Here is a 27,060-nt window from a genome sequence, read left to right as displayed (position 1 = left end):
ACATGCAGAATATATATGTATTGTCCAAAAGTAATGAATAAAATGGGATGAAATTTGTGCGATTAAATGATATCTACACTATAATGGTAGTTAACAAAGATGCGTGTGAAAAAGATTAAATTTCTGTAAGACAAAATACTGAAGTGAAAGTCCTTGACTGCATGAACCATGCAGTTATTTTTGCAAATGGCTCTTAATTTCCAACAATTTGTGTCCCGGTACAGATCTAAATAGGGTGTTGAGTTACCTTGTCAAGAAACTCATCTCCTGTGCATCCTAGAACAGATCCTGCAGTTGTTAGGGCTTTACTTTATGGGGCTGATTTTCTTCTGTTGTGTAATCACTTGAATTTTGCATAGTTGTTGGACTTGAGCAAAATTGTTGGCATTCTTTACTTCTGGCCAAGAAATAATAGCAGAAGCTTTTTTAACTTATTTCTAATGTTTTATTAGATTAGATTTTTTTAATTCTGTTAGATTTATTATTATTTAGTTATGGCTTGCCATTTAATCTTCTAAATGAGGCCTGTGATTTTCTAATTGTTTTTTTATCATGATAATTTTTGTTTCCCTACTATTATGATGGATAGATTTAGTTTTTTTAATCATGTTTTTCTTACCCCAAAATTAAATGGTCAGTACCATGGATAATTACAAAAATGTTTGGGTGCGCAGTAAGAATATCAAAATTAATTTGTTAGTTTGGTAAAAAGAAATATCTCAGTTTGAATGATATAGAAACCCTGGTTATTGAAACAAAACACTGTCATGCCTGACTGGTTGTTGATCATAGTATGACCAATACACTGTCATGCCTGACTGATTATTGATCATAGTATGACCAATACACTGTCATGCCTGACTGATTATTGATCAAAGTATGACCAAAACAGTCATGCATGACTGGTTATTGATCATAGTATGACCAATAACACTGTCATGCCTGACTGGTTATTGATCATAGTATGACCAATACAGTGTCATGCCTGACTGGTCATCATATAAGCCTCTTGGAGAAAATGGTACTAAAAATTTATCATTAATATGTTAATGACAGTAATAGCTTCCCTGTCATTATTAAGCTTTACTTTTCCACATGGAAAGACATTGAATGTGCTAGATGCACCAGCTCCCAGTTCAAAAATTTCATAGAACATGTGCATTGACTCAGTCTGATCTACGTCATCAGTCCATGCTCTTTAGAGCTTTCTCATTCTTTTCCAGAACACCGTAGAGTTAACACATTGAAACTTTGAAAAGAAATACAAGTGCAACGGTTTCATGCTAATAACCAGGGCTTGTCATTGATAGTTTTTTTTTATAGTGAAATTTAAACCTGTCTCTATTTATCATATTTGTATATATTGATAAGAGTAACATTGATTCATGTGTTTGCATGATCATTATGCAACCTTTCCCCTCCTAGTATATAGGGTATGGGACATTGTGATAGTAATAAGTACTCAATAATTTGGGTTCTCGAAAATTATCTAATCACAACAGTTTTACAATGGAGGGGGGAGCAGATATTACTGTGATTTTTGTTTATTAATGCAAAAACATGGTCACAACAAAGAATCTTGAGTCAGTTGTATACTAATAGACTCAAAGCCCTTTTAAGGGTTTTTATAAGTCATAAACAGTATAATCTCTGACATTCTTGTTTTACAATTAAAATAACAGCAGTAAAGAGATACAACGAAATTGATGCAATCCTTGTTATTACATCATTTTTCTGTTATTTTGTCAGACTAAAGTTTCTTGTTTCAGAACTTCAATTTTTCATAAGTGTGGGCATAGTCACTTAACTTGTTTATCATGTCCAGGAATGGACGGATGTCCCATGTGTTGCAAATGGCCAGACAATACTCGAGACCTTGTTGGAAGCCGTCACATATCTGAAGGGGGAGTAAGCATGTAAGGGATCAACTGGCACTATTCCTAGATAAGATGGAGCTGACTGCATCTCCCCTAATAAATCGGGGGGAGATAGCATCTTCCAGGAGATAAGGGTTTGAGCTCCCCTGAATAACAAGAGGGAGGAGCAGCACCTTTGTGAGACATGATAGCACATCTTCTAAAACAAAGACAGCTATCATTAAGGCATGCAACTTGCTGGGATTGAGTGCACCCCCACCCCCCCAGCTATGGGAGGGTGTGGTCACACCGTTCCACAAGCAAACAGTAATACCCAAGTAGGGGTTACGCTAGAGAATCTTTGCATCTCCCAGTTGGGGGAGGGACAAGATCTCCAAAGTAGCTGAGGTCATGTGAAAAGTCAACCATGCAAACCCGAAAGGTTTAGCCATAATTCAGACACTTCTAGTTCTGAGGGAGCTTCGCAAATCTAGATTGCCATTGACTTGACAGAAGAGGTCATTGACCAACCACTTACCACCAGATATTGAATCTAGATCTACAAGATATGCTGAATCTAGGTCTAGCGCAAGGGATAGGTTCGAATAACCCACCTTTTTTTGGTTTGCCTATTTTGTCACCAGAGGGAGAGAGCATGATTTAAACATGCTTCCTGGCTAGGAAATCAAACCGATATCACTTCTTTTCCACCAATGTTCCCTTTCAGTCTTTTTGGTAAATGGAACTATCCCCCTTAAAGGGGAAACGCTCTGGTGGCTTAGTAGTTGGAGCATCCATCTCAGATGTGGGAGGTCGTGGGTTTTATCCCCAGCCAAGTCATACCAAAGACTTATAAAAATGGTACTAACAGTTGCCTCGCTTGATGCTCAGCATTAAGAGGTTAGTGTTAGGAGTGGTTGGCCTGGTGTCAGGATAATGTTACTGGGTGGAACATCATGCTACATGCAACCTCCACCACGGATGTTGTCTATGAGGCTACCTGCATGTAGGTCTCACAACCATCACAAGTTTGCAGGAACGGTCATCAAGGGAAGTGAGGGTTAATCCCCCTCATTCTAAAAGAATTCTTACTGTCCCCACATGACAATGTGGAGGACAATTCTGTTGCTCCCTTTGTTGAGATGCAGAATAGATTTGTCCCTACTTCCCAGCTTTCCCCACAGAGGGATCATTGGGGCTTCATTTCTCCTGTTTCCCACTGAGCTTTGGAACAGGTAGATGCTGTTTTGTTGATTCTGGTAGATTCTTAGAAATTTACTGAAATTCTGGAGGATAGGATATACCTTATCCTTTGAAGTTATCCAATTCCTTGCCACCATTGTGTCACTTGGTTGAGGAGTAGGAGACTTGGTCATGCAAAATGGCTGTAAACGAAGTCTACCCTCTTCTTACCCCTGACATGTGTTCAGAATCAAGTGTTCAAATGAAACTAAGATTCTCTCTTGTTTACAGAACCTGTCAGGAACAATATCCAGATTGGACTTACTACTACTTTTTCATTCTCCGATGGCTAGCAAAGCTGCTAAATGGCTGAGCAAAGGTCAAGAAGCGGCAAGACTAAATAAAGGGTGGTCTGTCCTCTTTGCTACAGAGACTCTTTATATCAGCCTTTAGCTATAAGGTCCATTCATCTGCCTGGCCATTGAAACCACAGCACTTTGGATGCCAAAGCTTCACAAGTGGGCATTTCAGCAGGTTCTTTGCTCACCTCTTGCTTAAATCCTTGGAGGTTTTAGAATCAAAGGCCAAGTTATAATAAATATAGCTTCACATGCTGAGCTGTTTTTAGAAGCTGTGGCAAAGACTTTGCAACACATATTGGCAGTGGCGTTGTTAGCAGAGCTTCTATACCTTTGTCAAGATGTAGCATTGGAAATGTCGGAGTTATTACTTGAACAATTGAAAAAAAATCTAATGAGGTCTGCCTTGTTCAGCAGTCTCATTCCCCCTTTTACCACTCAGGACTGTAGGGACCAACAAAATAGGTCCCTTGCATCAGTTACAGGCTCATCAAAACTGGACAGTACACAAGCCCTGATCAAGCTACGGATCAGCCAGTTTGTACCAGAATGTACGCAATCACAACAGCATAGTAGCTAACCCTCCACTCCACAAACAGAACAAAATAAGTGATGAGGCAAGGACAGGGGAAAGCCATCTACTTGTGCCTCCTTAACCAGAGAGGTGAAAGGGGTAAATATAGATTATTCCTAGAGACACCTCACCTCTCCAGTTCACACTCTAATACAGGTAGGTGCTTGATTGGCCTTCTTTTCGGAGGCCTGGTCAAACATCATGGAAGATCAGTGGGTCTTTATGTCAGGAAGGAGGGTTTATGTCTATCATTCATGGAACTCCCTCCTCTCTTATGGACACCCATCTTCCATCGGTCAAATGTTTCAAATTCAAGGATATTTCTGGTCCCCTCAAATGGCAGAAAACTGAGGCTTATTATTGACCTTTCCCCCTAAACAAATTCTGCAAACAAACTACATCATCAGTTTGGAATGCTATCAAACCAGCTGATGGGGCAGTTTCCATTGATCTTTGGGATGAGTACTTCCACATTCTGATTTTTCCTCTGCAAAATATATATTTGGTTCTAAATCTGGCAGGAAGTATTTCAATTCCAAACCATGATATTCAGTCTTACCTCGGTGCCCAGGATCTTTACTAGAGACATCAGAGTAATAGATACACACTTGAGATACTTGGGTATTCTGCTAATCCAGTATTTTGGAAACTGGCTGCTACACATTGCAGTCCCTATTCAGCCAAATGACCCTCTGTTAGTCTGTGGTGACACAATCAGGAGTGTACCCCCAAGAGATAATACAAAAAATCATGGAACTTTTAAGGACATTAAAGACCTAGACTTTGTGGTCGGCTCGTCTGTATTTCTTTCTTGAATTCAATGTCAGACCTGGTATTCCTAGGGAGACTTCATTTACGTCCTCTTAAATTTCTTCTGTTGGCAGTTTGGAAACCCCACAGGATTGGCATTTGTAGTACCACCTAAAGTGGTGGTACAGTGATGGTATGTTTCTGAGAGGAGTTCCCCTGCATGCCTCAGAAACCCCACTAGTATCTGTATGCTGATGTGTTATATTCAGGTTGGTTGGGGTGGGTGGGGTCATTTTGAGCCAGCAGGAGTATTTTTCCATGGCCTTTGATCATAGGAAGACAGTCTCCTTTACATAATTTAAAAATGAAAGCTGTGTTCTTTGCCATAAAAGGGTTACTGAATATGTCAAAGAGTATTGCATCATCATATCCTCAGACAAAACATTAGTGATTGCGTACCTCAGAGTACAATGAGGTACTCCTCCTCTCTGCATGAGTGTCTGGAATCTTCATTGGGAATGGTCTGAAAGGATTTTACTCCGAGTTCATCACATTTCACAGGAAAAAAACATTCTGGCAGACAACCTGTCCAATACAGACAAGGTACTCTACAAGAATGGTCTCTTCATAAACGGTTTTGGAATCTCAGTTCATTCTATAATATCTGTCTCTAGTGGACTTGTTTGCTACAAAACTCAAGAACAAGCTCTCACATTTTTTGTCTCCCCAGTTTCAGACCAGGCAGTCTGGGCAGTGGATGTCATCAGTCTAAATTGTGATGAACTATCTGCTTATGCATTCCTACCCTTCCAGTTGATTCCACAAGTATTGCTCAAGATCAGTTTGTCCACCACAAGGATCATCCAGAAAGCACCACCGTGGCCTCAAAGGTTGTAGTTCAGTGACTTACTCGAAATGTTGATTGACACACTAAGAGTATTGCCTCTGGCTTCTACTGAGTTGGTATATTTTGAGTACTTCAGTTTTTTCTTGTGGTTTACCAAAAGTAAAAAAAAAAAACATTTAAAAAATGGATTTTACTGAGGGAACAGTTCCTATAAGATCCAATGGGTTTTCATACCTGATGCATTTTGTTTCCGAGAGCTCAGGATTCCAACAAGATTGGATTTTAGCACTGAGAGTACAAATGGAGTTAACTATGTACACAGAACACAATAAACAACCTTGTGAAATTGAGTCATGGTCTGGTGCAACCATACATCATCTGTACATCAATCCTATTGACAACCTTATAATCCTACTGGGACTAAGTATCAGTTATCAATTTGATACAACCAAAGGCACTGTTTCAACTGATAAATTGCTAAACAGCATGGCAGTCTCGTGTATAGAGTTACAGAAATTAACTTTCTTTATCCACAATTTAGAAAACAAAGCATCTTAAAATAAAATTAAAAATTAACAAGATCTTTTGTAATTTCTTTATTTATACTCCTGATTTTAAAAAAATTATCTGTTTTATCCACCATTTAGCCGAAACCCGGCTGCAAGACAATTGCATACTTTGAAAGCTAGATGATGCAACAATAGGTCGTGACAGTATGATCGTCACATGGCCTAACTTGTAGCAATACTGGCTTCACTGGTAACATGAGGTATATATACCTCTCACTGACGAGACAATGTGATCCAAGGAACAAATGAATCAAGTAGAACAATTCCCTCTGATAAATTACAATAGTAACAAAACCGGTCAGGGACCACCCCAGCAGATAGGAGGGAATGCTTCCACATCCATTCAGTCATTATCTTCCTTGAGATTATATTCTATCAGCAGTGAAGGTCAACCTCTGTGGGAAACCAATCAGAAAAATCCCGAAACTATTCGGAGCCCGATAAATCCAATCAAATGCATCAGCACCCCTGTCCAGCTCTTCTATATATAGTTGTAGGAAGAAATGAAATCCTGAAAAATTGGCAAGAAGAGCCATTTACAAAATGTCCAGGTCCACTGCAATGGCCTAAGAGGTTAGAGTGTATGCCTCGGGTAAATTCAAACCAAAGACTTTTAAAATTGGTACTAGCAGTTGCCTTGCTTGGCGTTTAGCATTTAGAAATTAGTGTTATGACTGTTCGGCCTGGTGTCAGGATAAAAATTACTAAAGCTACATTAAAAATCCAAATCACACACACAAATGCCCTGAAGCCAAGTGTTCGCTACTACCTTTCCAAGCAGCACTATTTATAAGAAAAGGAGAGAACTTTTTTGGATATACCAATTACATACCCTGCAGCATGTAGGGATTAAAATCTCTGTTCAAATGGAGTCCAGGCATTTCTAACTATGAAACCATATACAAACCAAACTGCATCAGTGTTGATTAGCTTCTGAGGTATGCTTGTTCAGGAATTCTGCTCGAGATTTCAAGTTCATGCAAAAAGGGCAATAAATCCATCAAAATAGGGGCTAAAAAGATACAACCTTGCAAGGTACATCTGTATATAATAGGCAATTTGCTTACCATATGGCATCAACTTGTATGTAATGGTTGCAGAGTGTTGGTGGTTGAAAAAGTGTATGTTCTTGAGGACAGACATCTGGAAAAGGCGATTAATATAGGTCTCCTGCATTGGAGATAGGGGCCATAATAGTAATGAACGCCAAATAAAAGTAATTTGATTGTGTGTTATTCAAATTTAGCTGAGATTATCTCTTAGGACCAAGAATCATTGTGATTAGGTTGTAAAATAAAAGTATACATCCTAATAATATCCATGGATCCATTTATTTCACTTTGTACTAGTAGCTCTTCTACCTTCAATATGAATCACATTTCAGTGGACTCTTACGAGATCGGATCTCCCATATAACCACAAAAATATCCGATACCCCAAAATCTGAATCAAATACTAGATTCTACTGTGTTGAAACAAAATTTATCCTTCCTTAACATGTACATGTATGAAAATATAATTCTGAATGTCAGATCACCATTTGCATTTCTTATCGTACAAGATGTATTAGTTTGGGGAAGAAAATAAGAAGACAACAAATGCCACTTTCCCTCTATTTATTACTGTTCTTGTTGTGAAAATCACATGGTAACCTAGTTAATATTAATTAATAATATATAATATTACAATAATATATTTAGTATTAATCTCCATGAAAAACAGTATTGTAAATTTATGATCAACAGGGTCCAGTAGAAAAAAAGAAAAATTTCTTGTAAACAATCTGATCCATACAGATAGATGACTTTTTAATCTTCAACAATAATATTTAACTTTTTTATCCTTACAATGGTCAGCATTATATGTAACATGTTTAAAAGTTCAGCAATACAACCTAATGTATGTATATAAAAGGTAATATAAATATAATAATAATATATATATAAGTTTCTTGTACCCATTTCTAACATGGTCCCACAGCTACAAGGCAATCTACTAAAATACAAACCCACAAGTTTGGTGAAACTGAATTTAAGATCATTCGACCTATACTTATTTAGTGATAGAAGGATCCATACAAAGCTGAAAGTTGGTATGAAACACTATTTGAAGAATAAAATAGAAGAAAAAATATATACATCTGATGTATTAGAAATAAAATGTGTCACATGCAAGACATGTACAGAAAACAAAAAAAATCTCCACAAATTGGATCAATGTATGTCTTGTGTATCAAAATGAACACATTTTGAAGACTTAATGTTGAGCTATATATTTCCAGAAATGAATAATTTATTGAACTTAAAAAACCCCACTGCATCTCAAATTGTTAAATTTTTGGAGATAAATTAATATTTACTAAATTCTTCCAAGTTAATGACTTAGTCCTTTATGCCTTTTATATCTTCCAATTTGTGGGTTTATTACTATATTGCAGAACAGTGATCAACAATAAAATGCTATAACAGATCAGTAATACATTACAAAACATTTTTTCTGGAAGGGAAATTATGATGATTTTCTATTTCTCTATTCTATTTTATATTTATATCCTTTGACATTTGAATCAGCCTCTGACTCAATTATTTTCTTGCATATATTACAATCTTTTATTCACTTATGCCAATACCAGGAATATGTTTTATTGTAATTTGGACAACTTGCTTTGATTCCCCTTGCACATACTAGTGTAAAATACTAATTACTCTGAAGAAAAACACAAGACCCATAAAATATCTGACACTGAAAAACTTCAAGGGAGGTAAAGATGAATATATATCATTATGAACTGTTATATGCAAGCCAGTTATTTCCCCTGTTGTGCTAATTGTTTGTTATGGATTGGTAGTATTCCACCAAGATCTTCCAGGCTCTGGGTGACATGAAACCATCTGGTGGATTCTGGCCTTCACGTGCTAACTTGCGCATGCGTGTCCCTGATATGAAGTCATACTCTTCCTTCTTTTCTGGATTGTAGAAATCCATTTTCTTCAGCCGTGTGTTATAAGCTGCCACTCTGAATGGAACAATCTCTAACTGGGTAAGACCTGGGGCCATTGTGAGAACCTGTTGATAGAAGAAAGAAGGTTGTAAGCTAACAAGCTTAAAATTATCATCAATTTTGAGTTGATTAATGTCCATCATATTTGCATCATAATCGCAAACACTTTCTATTAAGCTCAATAACAATTACACATGTTTCAAGTAATCAATGCCCAATAATTTATCATTTTATTTTTGGAGATGACAAACTTTGCAAAAACTTGCCAAATCTGCTAAAACTTTGCTCATTAAAATCTGTGATTTGCAGGACTAAACTGAATAAAGCTTGACCAGGAATGATTCCCCATAAAACTGGTGTATATGGGAGATAAATTAAGTTCTTTTAGCTGAGAATTCTTTCCAATAGACATTCACTTTCCATGATACTTTGGTTTTTTTAAGGGGAATCATTCCTGATTTAGTTCTGCATATTTTTAAACTCTAAATCATATAATTTTGTGCTCATTTAAATTTATGATTTACTTTATTAAAACTCAAGAACAAATAATTTTAAAATGAAAGTATTGGGTTAGACAATTTTTAATTCTATAGCTGAGACTTTAATCAAGGCAATATTTACAAAATCATGAGACATCAGTTAAGAAATTTGTCCAACACATTCCAACTTGGCATTTCCTGGAACATGCAGGCAATATAAGCAAATACCGGACTAATATGGACTGTAAAGATCACCAATCTTGTACAAAGTTTTCTGTGACTAAAGACAAACAAGCTACTTACATATACCTACAGCTTTTTAAGGATGAAAAATGGCACCAAACATGAAAATATCATTTTATAAACAAGGTTTAGGTACTTGATAGTTTCTAATCAAGAAAAGCAAGTATCGTGTTATAAAAGCAAGTAACATGTTATAAAAGCAAGTAGCGTGTTTGTTGTTTTTGAAACTGCACTGTGCAAGCCTTAGTTTTTGGAAATAATAATAACAATAATGACTTTATTTAAAGAAGGTGCCACAGTTAGTTAGATGGAACTAATCTTCCTTGTGGTCCTTTATGTACATGTACATGGACACACACACACACACAGCACTGATAATAAGATATATTTATGTATGGACATAACAGAAAATTTAAATGAACATGCTCCAACTAGGTACAATGTGCATATATATATATATATATATATATATATATATATATATATATATATATATATATATATATATATATATACAGTACACAAGTCATAAGACAACAAAATGGAAGGTTAGTGGCATCTATATTATGTAGTATTTTGTTTGTGTGAATTATCCCAGAAAGGATGCCATAACTAACATGACGACAAGTAGATGTGTTTTCTCTGAAAGTAAAGCATAGCAAAAGAATTTAGTTAATGTTACATATTCAGTTCTGTTACAAGACTTAACCCATCAATGGGATAACTTAACCTATCGGTGTGCAGAAAATTAACAATAAAGAGATCATACTTTTTCTTTTCTGGTATCAACATCTGCTAAATCCTTAGGGGATCATTTAAGCTTTCACCCAATGGGCACTGGTTTGAGCACACTCAAAGGATACAAAAAAAAACAATGTAGCAGTCATACACAAAAAATTACTACTAATATAGATCTGTCTGTTTTTCCAATCCCCTTTTGGTACTTTGTAATGAAATTGAGCTATGCAAGTGATTCAAGTTCAAGTTTAGAAATGATATATAAACTGATAAGATTGTTTTAAAAAATCTGACTTTGTTGAATTTTTAAAAAACTAAAATACTGGTGTTTTGAAAAGTGTTATGAATGGTCTCTAAAACAAAAAGCTAATAACTAAAGTGCAGAAAGACTTTTGTTTATATCTATTCTCTTATGCATGAATATTATCAATGTAAAGTTTCATTTATTCTCATTTTTAAATTCTCTACTTAATACTAAATTTTTACTTTATTACTTTCTTAAAACTTGAGCTTCATTGTTTGAACCTGATAGAGTCTTTCCTTGACTTAATATTTTCTCTTCTTCTTTCTGAACTCAATACTTGCTTTTCCTGACTTTATATTCACTTTTTAACACTCAATGCTAACCTTTTCTTTTACTGAATAATTGCTTTGTTCTACTCTATACTTAGGGGCCCCCAGTGGCCAAGTGGTCTAAAGCGCTCTCTGTTACGGATCACTGCCATCTCACCTCTGTCTGCGTGGGTTCAAGTCTCAGATTCGGCTAATGTGGGTATGTGAGAAAGCTTGCCAGTAGCTTCTCGTGGGTCGGTGGTTCTTTCCGGGGTTTTCCCTGGTTCTTCCTCCACCATTAATACTGGCTGCCATGTATAGCCTATCGTGTGCTGAAAACCCTACAACAACAACAACTACTCTATACTTGTTTGTTTTTAGACTTTATAGTTGAAACTGAATAAATGTAAACTCGTTTTAAAAACAGGGCCTGTACAGGTGGGTTGCAATGCACCTGCTTTTGTATCTCTCTGAACCTCCACATAATTTATATTTGTAACAGTGCAAGGGTTGTTGGAAGATGGTTATTTGTAACAGTGCTGGGGTTGTTGGAATTTGGATATTTGTAACAGTACAAGGGTTGTTGGAATTTGGATATCTGTAACAGTGCAAGGGTTGTTGAAAGTTGGATATTTGTAACAGTGCAAGGGTTGTTGGAAGTTGGATATCTGCAACAGGGTAAGAGTTGTTGGAAGTTGGTTATTTGTAACATTACAAGGGTTGTTGAAAGTTGGTTATCTGTAACAGTGCAAGAGTTGTTGGAAGTTGGTTATTTGTAACAGTGCAATAGTCGCTGAAAGTTGGTTATTTGTAACGGTGCAAGGGTTGTTGGAAGTTGGTTATTTGTAAAAGTGCAAGAGTTGTTGTAAGTTGGTTATTTGTAACGGTGCAAGGGTTGTTGGAAGTTGGTTATTTGTAAAAGTGCAAGAGTTGTTGGAAGTTGGTTATTTGTAACAGTGCATGGGTTGATGGAAGTTGGTTATTCGTTAAAGTGCAAGAATTGTTGGAGTTTTTGGACTTTATAGTTGAAACTGAATAAATGTAAACTCCTTTTAAAAACAGGGCCTGTACAGGTGGGTTGCAATGCACCTGCTTTTGTATCTCTCTGAACCTCCACATAATTTATATTTGTTACAGTACAAGGGTTGTTGGAACTTGGATTCTAACAGTGCAAGGGTTGTTGGAAGTTCTGCTTTCCAAGCAGGAAAGCTACTTACAAAAGTTACTGGTACATCTCAAAATTCATTTCTGCATGTGTGAATATGATAGATTTACTGAAATTCTCTCTTTCTCAGAATGTACAAAAATTGTCTCTTTTATCTTTGGTCTGCTTGCCGAGATATCTTCTTGCTTTCTGAGTCTCCATCATGTGCAAAATGGAGATAAATTTTGGACTGAACCATACCAAAATCACACCAAAGATAAATTTTGGACTGAACAAAAATCACACCAAAGATAAATTTTGGACTGAACCGTACTGAAATCACACCATGTGCAAAATGCAGATAAATTTTGGACTGAACCATACTGAAATCACACCATGTGCAAAATGCAGATAAATTTTGGACTGAACCATACTAAAATCACACCATGTGCAAAATACAGATAAATTTTGGACTGAACCATACCAAAATCACACCAAAGATAAATTTTGGACTGAACCATACTAAAATCACACCAAAGATAAATTTTGACTGAACCATACCAAAATCACACCAAAGATAAATTTTGGACTGAACCATACTAAAATCACACCATGTGCAAAATGCAGATAAATTTTGGACTGAACCATACTGAAATCACACCACATGCAAAATGCAGATAAATTTTAGACTGAACCATACCAAAATCACACCAAAGATAAATTTTGGACTGAACCATACTGAAATCACACCAAAGTCAACCAAGAGTTCCATGTTTACCATCTTGCAGATGACAGAGCTCAGTCCAACACAAGTCAAAAACAGCAACATATAAACACTAGGAAGAAAGCGTGCTGAAACTTTTTGGCCAATTTTGGTTTCAAAATCAGAAGCAAAACAAAACTTCAAAATTAACTAACCAGACTTGAAACGTAGCTAGCCCAACAGAAATGTCACTAACCATTGTACAGCGGGCAGATGGCTATTTCAAATACTGTTTGGATTCTACTATTTGTTCCATCTCCAAAGACCACACATCTTGTTATAAGCTGTTGCTTGTACTACTTACTTAATAACCTATATTTAAAAAATTTAAAAAGCACATTTGTAGCGGAACTTATTCATACCTTTGCTCCATGTGTTGGGTCATACAAGTCTTTGCCTGTATCTGGGTGTGGCATCCCTGCTGGGTCTCGTCCCACAATGTAAAAATTGGCTCCTGTGGACATCCGAGCTTTGGCATGCCACTGCACCTGTAAAACAATAGTGTACCTTTCAGATATTTAAATACTGTAGTCACTCTGAGTCCAAACATATTATACAAGCAGAATTCTTGGATGCCATTTCTTATTTAGTAAAAAGTTTCAATATTTTAGTCAAATCAAATGTACACCTGACTATGAAGAAAGACAAAACAGACTCGACTTCCAACGAAGACTCTGAAATTATTCCCATTAAACTGGACTTCATTCCCTATGGTGACTTTGTATCCATTCCTATTAAACTGGACTTGACTTCTGATGGTGACTCTGAAACCATTCCCATTAAACCAGACTTAATTCCCAATGGCGACTTTGTATCCATTCCCAATACCAGATTTGTCTCCCAATGGTGACTTTGTATCCATTCCCATTACCAGACTTGGCTCCCAATGGTGACTTTGTATCCATTCCCATTACCAGACTTGACTTCTGATGGTGACTAGGTATCCATTCCCATTACCAGACTTGACTTCTGATGGTGACTAGGTATCCATTCCCATTAAGCTGGACCTGACTCCCGATGGTGACTTTGTATCCTTTCCCATTAAACCTCACTTGACTCCCAATGGTGACTGTTTCCATTCCATTGAACTGGACATGACTCCCAATGGTAACTTTGTATCCATACCCATTACCGGACTGGACTCCTGATGGTGACTTTGTATCCATTCCCATTACTGGACTGGACACCGGATGGTGACTTTGTATCCATTCCCATTATCAGACTTCACTCCTGATGGTGACTAGGTATCCATTCCCATTACCAGACTGGACTCCTGATGGTGACTTTGTATCCATTCCCATTACTGGACTGGACTCCTGATGGTGACTTTGTATCCATTCTCATTACCAGCAAGTCTGGGTTAGTATGATGCTTTGTAACATTTCAAGGTCTTTCTATATTTTAGCGATGTCATCATACTGGACTGCATGTCACCATTATTTTGTGCAAATCAGAAAGGCCTTGTGCCAGGCTACTTCTGTTGACCTATTTTTAGAAAACATTTAAAGAAGTGTTTATTTCTGAAATTGAAAAAGTCAACCCCAAGGTTCCCCTATCTGGTCAAAAAGTGTGGTCATTTAGTTAAACTAAACACAAATAACAACTATCCTTACCAGTTTCTAGTTTATTCAAGAAAGTTCAAAATCATTTAATTATTATCAGCCTCCCCTGCTGCCACAGAAACTCTGTTCCAGGAACTTAATTACTCATAGCTAAGTAACCACCCACCTATCCCCTATAATTTCATAGAAATTCCATTCCAGGAACTTAATTCCTCATAGCCAAGTACCGCTATGGTGGCCTAGTGGTTAGAGCATCTGCCTTGGATGTAGGAGGTTGTGGGTTTGATCCCCGGCTAAGTCATACCAAAGACTTACAAACAAAATGGTACTAACAGCTGCCTCGCTTGGTGCGAAGCATAAAGAGGTCAGTGTTATGACTGGTTGGCCTGGTGTCAGGATTATGCGACTGGCTGGGACATCACGCTACATGTCTGTGGCATGATGCCCCAGTGCTAGACATCACTATAAACTGCCATACTGCAGACACCATAGCAATATGACTAAAAAATTGTTTATGCTATGTTAAAAATCCAAGTCACACACACACACACACACACACATAGCCAAGTAATCAGCTACCCATCTTCTAGAATTTCATATACACTTCATGCCAGTAATTTATTTCCTCATAGTCAAGTAACCAACCACCTGTCCTCTGGAATTTTATTTTGAATACTGGACTCTACATATTTTCTCTACATAAGCTACTTTGGAAATAAATGCAGAAGTATATTTGCTAAGATTTTGTCATCTCTTTAAAAGCCTTAGATCAAAGGAAAGTTAGTTGGTGCTGTAATGATTGATTTTTGAAAGGCTTTCGATCTAGCAGATCACGAAATTCTTCTTGAAAAGTTAAAAATCTATTAATGTAATGAAGGTAGTCTTGAGCTTCAATACGGACAAAACAAAAGTCACGCTGATACCTACATGGCAGAAATGAGCAAGATTGCAAACTGATAGATGCTGTATGTTCTCTATGATAACACTGATATGTTTAGAAAGAATTCTTGGAATATTTGTAGATAATAACCAGTCAAGGTCTCGTCATATAAAATATATTTCAAAGAAAATAAACTCTTATCTTTGGCTCCCAGAGAAAATCCAGGCCTTCATTCCATTAATTACAGAGTTACTTTCTCAAAAGTTACATTCAACCATATCTTGACAAATGTTAATATAATTTGGGTGAACACAACTGCAACAAATATGAGAAATATTTCCAGACTCCAGGAAAGGCATGTAAAATAATTCTTGATCAGCAAGCAGAAAATGTTAAAACTGTAATGCTAACATTCAAAGTAGATGTATTACCAATACAAGAAAGAATATTTCTGAAAATGGCCAAAATAATGTACAAGTTGTTTACAAAATCTGCCCCCTCTTACCTAAACACCCTTTTCCAGGAAAGATAATTTACTGATATTGTACATCTAAGATCATTAAATGGGCAAAATTTTAAACTACCCAAACCAAAAAAAGAGCTATTCAAAAACAGCTTTCAATTTTCAGGTGTGGATGTTTGGAATAACATTTCACATGATAATAAATCAGCTCCAAATACCACTTCCTTCCACAACAGGTGTTTTAGATGTATAACAATAAAAAAACATTGGTTTACCTATTGATGTACATGTTACATAAACCACCTCCTATGCTTCAGTTTCATTTCTGCAGCCATGTAGTATTTATATGAATAGGTGTTTATATACTGTGTATTTGCTTGTGCGTGCAAATATGTGTTTGTGTGTGTTTTTATGTGTGAACATATTATTAGCTTGTATCTTGTTAGTAAATAACAGAGGGTGTCAAGATATATTAGTTTCTCATTTGTTGTTGTTGTTGTTGTTGGGTTTAACGCCATTTTTCAGCACACGATAGCCCATGTATGACAGCCAGTATTAATGGTGGAGGAAGAACCCGGGAAACCCCCGGGAAGAACCACCAACCCACGAGAAGCTGCTGGCAAGCTTTCTCACATACCCACATTGGCCGAATCCTGGACTCGAACCCATGCAGACAGAGGTGAGATGGCAGTGATCCGTAATGGAGAGTGCTTTAGACCACTCGGCCACTCGGGGCCCCTAGTTTCTCATTTGTAACTAATATAATCACCCTCTGAAAATAGTCATTATTTTTACTATCATTATTATTATTGTTATAAACATTTTCTATATATCACTGACTGTTGCCCAAGCTAATCAAACTCGTTAAAATTTTCTATCAACCAAAGAAAATGTAGTTTCTTGGGCAGGGGTGGGGGACAAAAAAAATTTTGTGTGTGGGAGTAAATCTTTAAAACAATGTTTTATTTCCCTACATATGCCAAGGTTTGATGATGAATGAAATGGATCACAGATTCTTGACTAGCAAAGATGGATTTAATCAGTCTAAAATTAAACTATAATGATGTGTTATCTTCACATGATGGAGAATATTTCTGCACCCCACTGGGACAATTTTCTTGCAGCAAGGATTAACATCAATCCATCAAAGAGACTGGCAAAATAAAATTTCCAGGAATTTAAGACTGTTTCTTCTGTTTAACTGCTGAGTATTGAAACTGTCTCTAGCATTCTTCAGAAAATCTAACATACCAAACTATTATGTAACATGACCACAGTACAAAATTCTTTATCATGGCTTTTGACCTTGAACCTGGACAGATGATCCATCAACTTGTCTCAAACAATATCAAAATATAACCACATACAAAGTTGCTTATTTCTAAATCTACAGATAATATTTCTGGGAGAGAAAACATTACCTTTAATATCAGTGTGATATCATTTATGATACTTTTCAGATGTACCCACAAATCAGGTTAAATGATAAAAATCCATTCATACTTTTTTGTGTTATTATGCTACCAAACTAAAACCCAAGTCAAGCTTATTAATGATAGAGTACTGATATCGACTAGCTCATTGTAATCCAACTAAGTACAAAGTCTGGTCTGAATTCACTTGGAAAGCGTACAAGTCACTGTGTTCATAAGTTCAAAGAAGTATAAAATGCAAGCACTGACTTCTGACTTGAACCAACCCTAAGGTCAATTAGGTCTGGTTATCATTCATGCAAGCTGAAAATTTAAAAGATTTTTAAATGGCTCTGATATCATGTTGGAGGTCAGATAAACAAATTCTTCATCTGAACTAGCTATATACTGCTATAGTATTTTAATGAAAATTCCCTACTGCTATAGAATCTGAATGCAAATTTCATATTGCTATACCATTTTAATGACAACCCCATACTGATATACCATCATAAGGAAAATCCCAAACTGAAATAGCAATTTAGCAACAACTCCATACTGCTATGCTATTTTAATGAAAATCCTATACTCCTATACCATTTTAATGAAAACTCCAATCTGCTATACATTTTAATGAAAACCCAATACTGCCTATCATTTTAGAGAACCCCATATTGCTATACCATTTTAATGAAAATCCTGTACTGCTATACCATTTAAGTGTTAACCCCATACTGGGTTAAATTATAAAAATTTAGTTTAATGAAACCCCCATACTGCTATAGCATTTTAGTGTAAAAACCCACACTATTATACCATTTTAGTAAAAACAAAACACACTGCAATACCATTTTTGTGAAAACACCATACCATTTTAGTGAGCCCCAAAGTCGATAAAACTATAAATTCTGGAAAAGTAGTCACATAATGATATTCAGAACAGCCATTTTGGCAACCATTTTCAAAGTTGTATTAGCATAATTTTAAACACAGAATAACTATATACTACAAGAAAAGAGTAGTTTGGTATATATTCATTTAGGATCAACTATGCTTTGCAGTGTTTTTGTGAAAGTACATGTCAATACCACTGCAGACATAAAGAGAACTAGATTTTCTGGACAGCCAACATTTTTATTTAGGTCAAACTAGAGACCATGTGAAATATTTTAGTGAAATCCCCATGTCACTAGAACTGTCTATTCAGGAGAAGTAGCATAACATCACAGCCACGACACTGGAAATTACTAGTAGATCAGCCTTTTTCATTTAGGACTAATCAGATGTCATAATAAATCTTTTAACAAAAATCCCATGTTGCTACATCCAGCTGTTTAGAAGCAGCTATAACAATTTTCAGAAAATAAAGCAATTGGATTTATAAATCCCTTATACATACACCAATTAAATCCAGTACTAAAGCTTAGACAACACTGATTTTGTACAAAACAGTTTATATATTTTGTGTAATGTTTAGACTTTGGGACAAGCATTGTGCAAAGTTTTATTCAGGAGAAATACAGATTTATTTTGTACCTTTTCAAATTTCTTTCAATATTTTAGTCATCTAGACTGAAACAGCCCTTAAAAGATTTGTAAAATATAAGTAAAATAAATATAGCATTGCATTAAAGGTGAATCCTATTCTAATATTTTGTCTGATGCTTTTGAAAAACATGGACCAAGTATAAACAGCAAAATCCCAGATTATTAGTATCAATGTTCTTTGCTTAAAATCATCTGTACTGGCAGAACAAACAGCAGAGACCCTGATCTGCTTGCACTTTATGCAATGGCTGATTTGGGTCTACAATACTATAAGTTTAATTGTAGCTAATAAGTTGCATGTATTATTTGACTGCAAAGGTACCCTGCCATCAAAGTATGTTTATTTCTGCTGATGGTGCGACACAAAATAATGTAGGAAGATTGGTACTAATTCTTTTCATTACTTTTTTAAAATCAAGCTTGCATTAGTTCATGTCAGTTTCCAATTTAAAATTAACAGTTTAGAGGTGCAAAACTGGGCATGGAAAGTGATAGGGTCTGGTCAGAACAGAAACATATTTTATTATACCTCTGTTGGCCCTGCATACATCATTGGTGATGGAAATATTGCTAGCACTGTGCAGTTTGGGTCTAGTATATTCTCATCTAATATTGCTTTATGCTGGCGCATTCTCCAAGGTAGAGGTACATCATCATCCTTTGTCCAGCCACCTAGAAAAATAGTGAGTTATAAAGCGGGATAATTCAGAGTTACCTCCCTTACATCATAAACTTTATCATATATTCATCAGCACTGATCAGTCATTCTAGTAAAACATTTTGAAAACTAGAATTGCTGCTGTATCAGGTTTTTTTATATAAAGTTGTATGCAAATTTTGCTAAACTAAATAATCTATGACCATAGCTATAAGATAACTGCCCTGGTAAACATGAGATCTGTCTACAACTGTTACCATTATCACATCAAAAAGTAGGGAACACGTAATACTATCAAGTCACTGTCACTGAACATTAGCAACAAGTACTACAAATGTTCAAAAGTTATCTTTTACAAGAAATTTATGTATTTACACATAAATCATGCATTTAAGTCATTATTTTTCATAGCAAAGCACGTTTTTTTCATTTAACAAAGTACACTAAAATGCAAATTATTATTCTCTATACTTTTAGTATTTCATTAGGATATTTGTAAAGTAAAAGCATGATCAAAAAGATATTTGACTTGATTTAAGTACCTAGTGGATGCAGAAGTAGTACCGGTTTCTTGTATCCTCTATCCAGCAAGCGCTTCTTTGTATCAGCCATCAATAATGCATGACCATTGTGAATGGGGTTTCGTAACTGGAATGCGAAGACTGCATCTGCCTGTTAAGTTAAAATACCAGTAAATAGTGCAATAAAATATTTACATGACAACCAATCTAACTAAATAAGGTATTCATAAATTTCTGAATGTATAATGGAAAAGTCATATACACTGTAACAGATTATTCATTTGATAACCACCAAAATCCTGATTGTACTTATATGTTCTGCAGTCGGAATTTTTTCTTTTGCATGATATCTGTTTATCACTGTACCTAATGTCCAGCTGGTTTAATATGTTTATTCTAAACTCTAGCCATATCTGAAAATAAAATTATTTCCTTCAATTTATCATATTTCTGCAATGATCAGCACATGCTTAATCTCTGCTGAAAGAATTATTTGGTAAATGTTTAATTCAGAAAACCCTAATTTACACATTAACCCTTTCCACTTTTTATTTCCTACGTAATCTGGACATTATTTTTAATCTGTAGGTGTCTGGGTTAAAGAGCAACTGCAGCAATATTCTATTGGTAAGAAGAGAGAAATTTACACTGCTTTCATTTGACTTAATACTGGTGTGTGAATGGTTGCTCTGGGCAATATGGATTTAGTTTAAACATATTTTATTGTCACAATATGATAAAATGAGATTGTCCACAAGTTCTAACAACTTAATTAGCCCACTCTTGACATGAAATGGGTGACAAATAAACAATACAGTGTTTACATGTAATCAGAAGCAAATATGACCAGGCTGCATTATCTGACACACACACACACACACACACACACACACACACACAGAGGAAATTACTATACACACATCAATATTAACATTAGCCTGAAGTAAAGATTAGGTTATTAATTTTGGAGGGGTCCAAACAAGAACATTCTTCAACTTCTAAACATGAGTACCAAAAATGGCTTAGAAGTTCTCCATGTAAATAACCGAAACTTTTGGTCAGAAATTTTTTCTTCTTTCACCTTTACATTAGACCTTTTGATCCCAAAACTGATACACTTATTCCCTACCGAATGTGCAAGTTGACCACAAAGTTTGGTCTAAATCTGTGACGCAGAACAAATTTTATTCTGTGGAGAAAAAAAAATTCTTTCAGTCAAAGTGATCATAACCTTTGACATCAAAATCAATATGGTTCTTCTGGACCATAAGTGCAAGCCAGCCACAAAGTCTGGTATAAGTCTATGGTGTAGAAACCATTTTTGACTCCAAAATCAGTATGTTTCAGTCTGGTATAAGTCTATGGTGTAGAAACCACTTTTGACTCCAAAATCATTACGTTTCAGTCTGGTATAAGTCTATGGTGTAGAAACCACTTTTGACTCCAAAATCATTACGTTTCAGTCTGGTGTAAGTCTATGGTGTAGAAACCACTTTTGACTCCAAAATGATTATGTTTCAGTTTATAACCCAAGTTTAAGCCATCCGCAATTGAAAACTGCAGATGGAGGATGAGAGTTATTGTGCAGAAATTATTTTCTTTTTTCAGAGTGACCTAGAGCATCAACCATTCAAGTCTGAAATCAGTATGCTCCTTTGTACAAGCTATCCACAAAATTTGAAAACTGTAGGTGATGCAGAACTCAAGTTGCATTCTGTAAACCATCTTTTTTAGTGAATGTGACCTTCAAACTTTGACCACACAATAAATAGGCTTCTTCCTAACAACAAGTGCAAGCTGTCCACAAAGTCTGAGATAGAGAACAAGTTATTGTATGGAAACCATTTTTCTTCTTATAGCTGGAGTGACCATGTAAGCTTAAAATCGATGTCTTCTTCCTTATCCCATTTGCATGCCATCCACAAAATTTGGTAACTGTATATGATCAAGATGATCAAGAACTCAAGCTGTTGTGGAGAAAATAATTTTTCTTTATTTTTTTTTCAGTCACAGGTACCTTGATTTTTAAGCTGTTGACCCCAAAATTGATATGGTTCTTCTTTACTGTATGTGCAAGCTTCTCGAAAAGTTTGGTAATGATAGCTACAGATAACTCTAATTATTATGTGCAAACCAGTTTTCTTCTTTTTGTCACAGTGGCCCTGACCAATGATATTTTGACCCCAAAATCAATAAACTTCATTTTTAACCCAAGTGCAAGGCAGCCAGAGTTTGGTAATTTTAGACTGTTGATAATACAAGACATTGTGGGGAAATGAAATTGGTAACAGACATATAGATGGATGGACGACATAAAAGTATGTTTTACCTAAGGGGACATCCATTTAGTATGTACGCATGGAGAGGGGAGGGGTTTAACCCAAATGCATATGCTTGCATATGGGTGTCTACTGAAAATGTATGTACGCATTGGAAACGGGGTGGGTGGGGTGAAAGCTCAATAATAATTTGTCTAATATGTAACCTGTTCAACTGGGCTCAATAAGCGTTTAATTTTAGCAGACACAGGACAAACTTTTTACGCAACTTATTTCCTTGATGCAGCCAAACATTCAACGTCGGTGAACTATCTGTTTTATTAAACACTTTAATGTTATTAATCCTTGCTTGTTTCTGCATGGATTAAATATAGGTCGTTCTATAGAACTGGGTGGTGGTGCATCAAGCGTACGTACACAGGTGGGGAGTGTAGATGTGTATACATGTGTACAGGGAGGGGGAGGGGTCAAGCTTTGCCAGTTTTTGCATACGTACTAAAGGGATGGCCCCTAATGGCTGGTATATGATTTGAGATCTTTATGATGATCCATTGTACTACTGTGTAATTAACATAAAACTCGTAACTTTATCATACCTATTTTAAGCTAATGTATTTTCCTCTGAACTTTCATAAAAATTCTTCAAATGTTCTGAGTTGAGTATGCTATTGTTATGTATATCTGTTCCTTTTTATGATTACAGATTGAAAAGTTCATTAAGCAAATAACATTAAATAGCCAATTTTTCATAATTGAGTGAGTTTGTACTATCAGTGTGGTAAAGATGTTCTTGTAACCTTTTGAGCTTGGAAGGTGTAGATGCGATATTGTTGATGAATTTGATGGAATTAGAGTTCTGGTCATAGGTTTCCCCCATGTAAATTCTGGGTCACCTCTTTTCTGATCAGTTAGCTGCTAAAGGACAAGACCTTGTTGACAAGTTGCAATGATCTGGACAATATATATTTGACCCCCATCCTGGTTCTGAAATTGTGCCTATGTTTTTTATATAAGTGCTCCTTACCGGAGAATTTCCTATCTTAAACATCAATCTTAGTGAAGTATTAGTTGTCTTCAATTGTTATTTGAGAGGATTTATTTATTTCAATTAATCATTGGAATTACAAGGTGCTCATGAACTTCAGGACTAAGTAACTATTTTGGAATTACTGTGAAATCATTTAAAGACATTTTGGATTATATGACTAATACATCAAGACTGTTGGCACATCAAACTAGATTGCTCACACATCAAGACAATAGATTAGACTTTGGAACACCACTAAATGCACTTGGAATACTCAATACGTTTGGACTTGCAATTTAACTTTTTGAACTATTTAGGATTTCATTCAGCACACTGTAAGTTATTTTTGATTTTTTACTTTGTATTCTAGGGAAATAAATTATTTGTTTAGAAAACTTGTTGGTTTTCACTCTTTTCTGCAACTTAGTTTAAGACCATTGAGTCATAACACTGTACATAGCAGATTACCTAAATGATTCCATGTTAATAGACCTACCTGGAAAATTTAGAGCAGCAGCAGTGAAATATATTGCAAGTTCTACTTTGAACCATTATACCTTTCTTGTAAATATTTATTATGCTGGAAAGATTTTAGATGTTTTGTTTTTTTCCACCAAAGAATTTTTTTATATGGTTTAAAATCTTCTGATCTTTAGGACTAAAATTATTTTTCACCAAAGATTTTTTTTATGGTTTAAAATCTCTGATCTTCTGGATTGTAAATTATTTTTCATCAAAGAATTTTAATATGGTTTATCTTGAGAGGATTCATTCAATGTCATTTCAAAAGAAGTTGTGTTACCAACCATAACCTTTTTCAACCTCTAAATCTACCAGTTCATCATCACTAAATCATCAAAATTGGATGAATTGTCAAAATCAGTGTTGCCTGCATCGATACTGGAGCCTTTATCTGACTCAAAAGTTTCATTGTCATAATTCCATCACCCAAAATCTTGTGTGTGTGTGATTTTGATTTTTAATGTAGCCTTAACAATTTTCAGTCATATCGCTACAATGCCTGCAGAGTGGCAGTCTACAGTGATGTCTAACACTGGGGCATCATGCCACAGACATGTAGGATCATGTCCCACCCACTCACATAGTGCTAACACTAACCTCTAAATGCTGAGCACCATGTGAGGCAGCTGTTAGTACCATTTTTATAAGTCTTTGATTTCACTTGACTGGGATTTGAACCTGCAACCTCCCATATCAGAGGGAGACACTCTAACCTCAAAATCTTGAAAGTGCTGGACAAATTCTGTAGCTTCCATTCTGAATAAGGGAGAATCTGACCCAATTAATTTTAAATAGCATGGTGACTCTTATCATAAAAAGCAACCAAGAGATGCTGATGTGATGTCACTAATTTTCCTCAATGCCTATGTTTTTAAAAGAGGGATTTTCGTGAAGATGGCATTATGAAAACCAGTGTCGATAGGTAGATGTTTATACATATATATATGCACTTGTACAAAGATGGTGCACAGGCATCCCAATGCTGTTGTATGTGAATTGGATTGAATGTGGTAGAGGCATCCAAAAGAGTTTATGTGAGGTAAAGGGTTAAAACAGTCCCTTTCAAGTAAAATACATTTAAAGTAAACTCCAGGCAGAACAGTTAAAAAAAAGTACCACCTTATCACAGGAGGGACTAAACAAACAGACAAAAAGTCACTAAAGAATATAGAAATTCTCACCCCTATCTGTCTGAATCTCTGCCGTAGCTCCTTGGGTGTCAGTCTGTATTCATCAAGTCCATCATTCCAACGTATTCTCTCCAGTACCTCGAGATCTCCACCAACCAGCCAATCACCACTCTCATAAATCATCTGCAACCAAAAAAATGAATTTCCTTATAGGAAAGCATTGAAAAAAATACAAATTTTTTTATCCATTTTGTTAAAAAATGTACTCCTGGAATGAGAATATATTCCCAGCACCTTGCAGAAATGCAGGAATATTTTAAAAAGTAAGAATTAATCCAATAATTTTTGCTTGTACAAAAGCAGATGGAATAAAATGACTAAGCACCATAGCAGTTTAATTTGTCAATATACTTTTCTAATCGAGGAATGCTGATTTCAAAATCAACTGAGTTCAAGAAATCCTGTGTTACCATATTTTCATATTTGTATTTAGTACAGAATTTCAGGCAGAAAGTTTGTTTAACTCCTGATGATTACTCCTTGTCACACTGTGCACTTACAAGTTCTAATTTGCAATAATTATGCTATATACCACAAGTTATAATTTGCTAAAATTATATCTAATATAATACAAGTTATATTTTGCTAAATTACATGTAATGTAACACTTACAAGTTCTAATTTGCTAAATTGTATTAATGAAACACATTATAATTTGCTAAAATTATATGTAATATAACACATTATAATTTACTAAATTATATGTAATATAAAGCTCATCCTAATCAACAAGGGATTATACTGTACCCCAATATGTTGGATAGATCCGATTCTGAGATTACCTTAATCCACAAAATTAAATGGTAAAGATACACCACGCATGTATGGTGGTAGGTTTGCAGAAGATCACAATGTTCATGGGGGAGGGGGCATGCATTTAGCAGTTTCCTTCACACAAGGCATACTAGGGTTGAGATAGGTATCTTGACAAGTGGCCATCATTGAGCAACTTATTAAGGCATATTTGGGTATTATGTCGAAAATGGTATCAATCAAACCATACTGGAGAAATCTGGTTTTAAATGTGAGTAGTAATATCACTATAATGTAATCATCTTCACCTTCACATAAGGATGTCCCTTGTTGTTTGTCCCAAATTGTCGACAACAGCGCTCTTCCTTTCTATGTTCATAGAACTCTGGGTCACGTAGGATGGCCACACACTTTCCTTCATATCTTAATGCAAAAGATGTACATTTCTCCAAGCGGTCCTTGTCATTGCTATGGACAGGAAGTACTAACGGGATAGATTGGTTTGCAACTCCCCCTGAAAAAAAAACCACCAACAAACTTCATGAAAGACTGGTTTCTAACTGACTGTGGGATAAGGTTTCACAATTTACATTTAAAACCTAATACAGTAGAGTCTACCTAACTGTACTTGATTAACAAGCCATGTTTATAAGTCAATGTGGGTACGCAAGAACATACCGGCTACCATGTATCATGTGCTGAAAATACATTAAACCGGTAACAACAACAACATTTATAATTATCATGAGATAGTCCTTTTCTTACTTCAATTTTTAACTGACATTTTAATATTCAAACTCACACACCGCCAAGATTTGATACAAAAAGACATAAATATATATGTTATCCAATCATTAATCTAACATAATTATCCTTAATCTGTCTAAATGATACAATCCAGGATTATCTGTTATGTTGTACGTATATAATCATGAAAATGAATGGCTTGAACTGTACACCATGCAACCAATGAGAAGTGTAATGTACATCCTAATTCATGTACTTGTTATCTGTTAATTCATATACACCCTAATATATGTACTTGTTATCCGTTAATTCATGTACATCCTAATTCATGTACTTGTCATCCGTTAATTCATGTACACCCTAATTCATGTACTTGTTATCTGTTAATTCATGTACGCCTAATTCATAAACTTGTTATCTGTTAATTCATGTACATCCTAA

The 27,060-nt window shown here is 35.5% G+C and overlaps 1 protein-coding gene across 4 annotated transcripts in view; it reads right to left on the bottom strand.

Annotated features, from left to right (window-relative positions):
* Nucleotides 1-7,739: 7,739 nt before the first annotated feature.
* Nucleotides 7,740-27,060, bottom strand: part of LOC149802563 (bifunctional 3'-phosphoadenosine 5'-phosphosulfate synthase-like) — a 92,731-nt gene continuing 73,410 nt past the window's right edge. For all 4 annotated transcript variants that reach the window (XM_089951826.1, XM_089951828.1, XM_089951827.1 and 1 more), the window contains exons 7-12: nt 26,181-26,386; nt 25,111-25,242; nt 20,123-20,252; nt 19,452-19,594; nt 13,420-13,545; nt 7,740-9,203 (exon numbers count right to left, since the gene is read on the bottom strand). In XM_089951826.1, the coding sequence (XP_089807952.1) occupies nt 8,961-9,203; nt 13,420-13,545; nt 19,452-19,594; nt 20,123-20,252; nt 25,111-25,242; nt 26,181-26,386 (980 nt within the window). In that variant the 3' untranslated portion in view covers nt 7,740-8,960. The remainder of the gene's footprint in view (nt 9,204-13,419; nt 13,546-19,451; nt 19,595-20,122; nt 20,253-25,110; nt 25,243-26,180; nt 26,387-27,060) is intronic.

Source organism: Sinohyriopsis cumingii, chromosome 3, assembly GCF_028554795.1.
Source record: "Sinohyriopsis cumingii isolate HCF-2022 chromosome 3, ASM2855479v2, whole genome shotgun sequence".
In the NCBI taxonomy this organism is placed as follows: domain Eukaryota; kingdom Metazoa; phylum Mollusca; class Bivalvia; order Unionida; family Unionidae; genus Sinohyriopsis; species Sinohyriopsis cumingii.
This window is presented reverse-complemented; position numbering and strand designations above follow the sequence as displayed.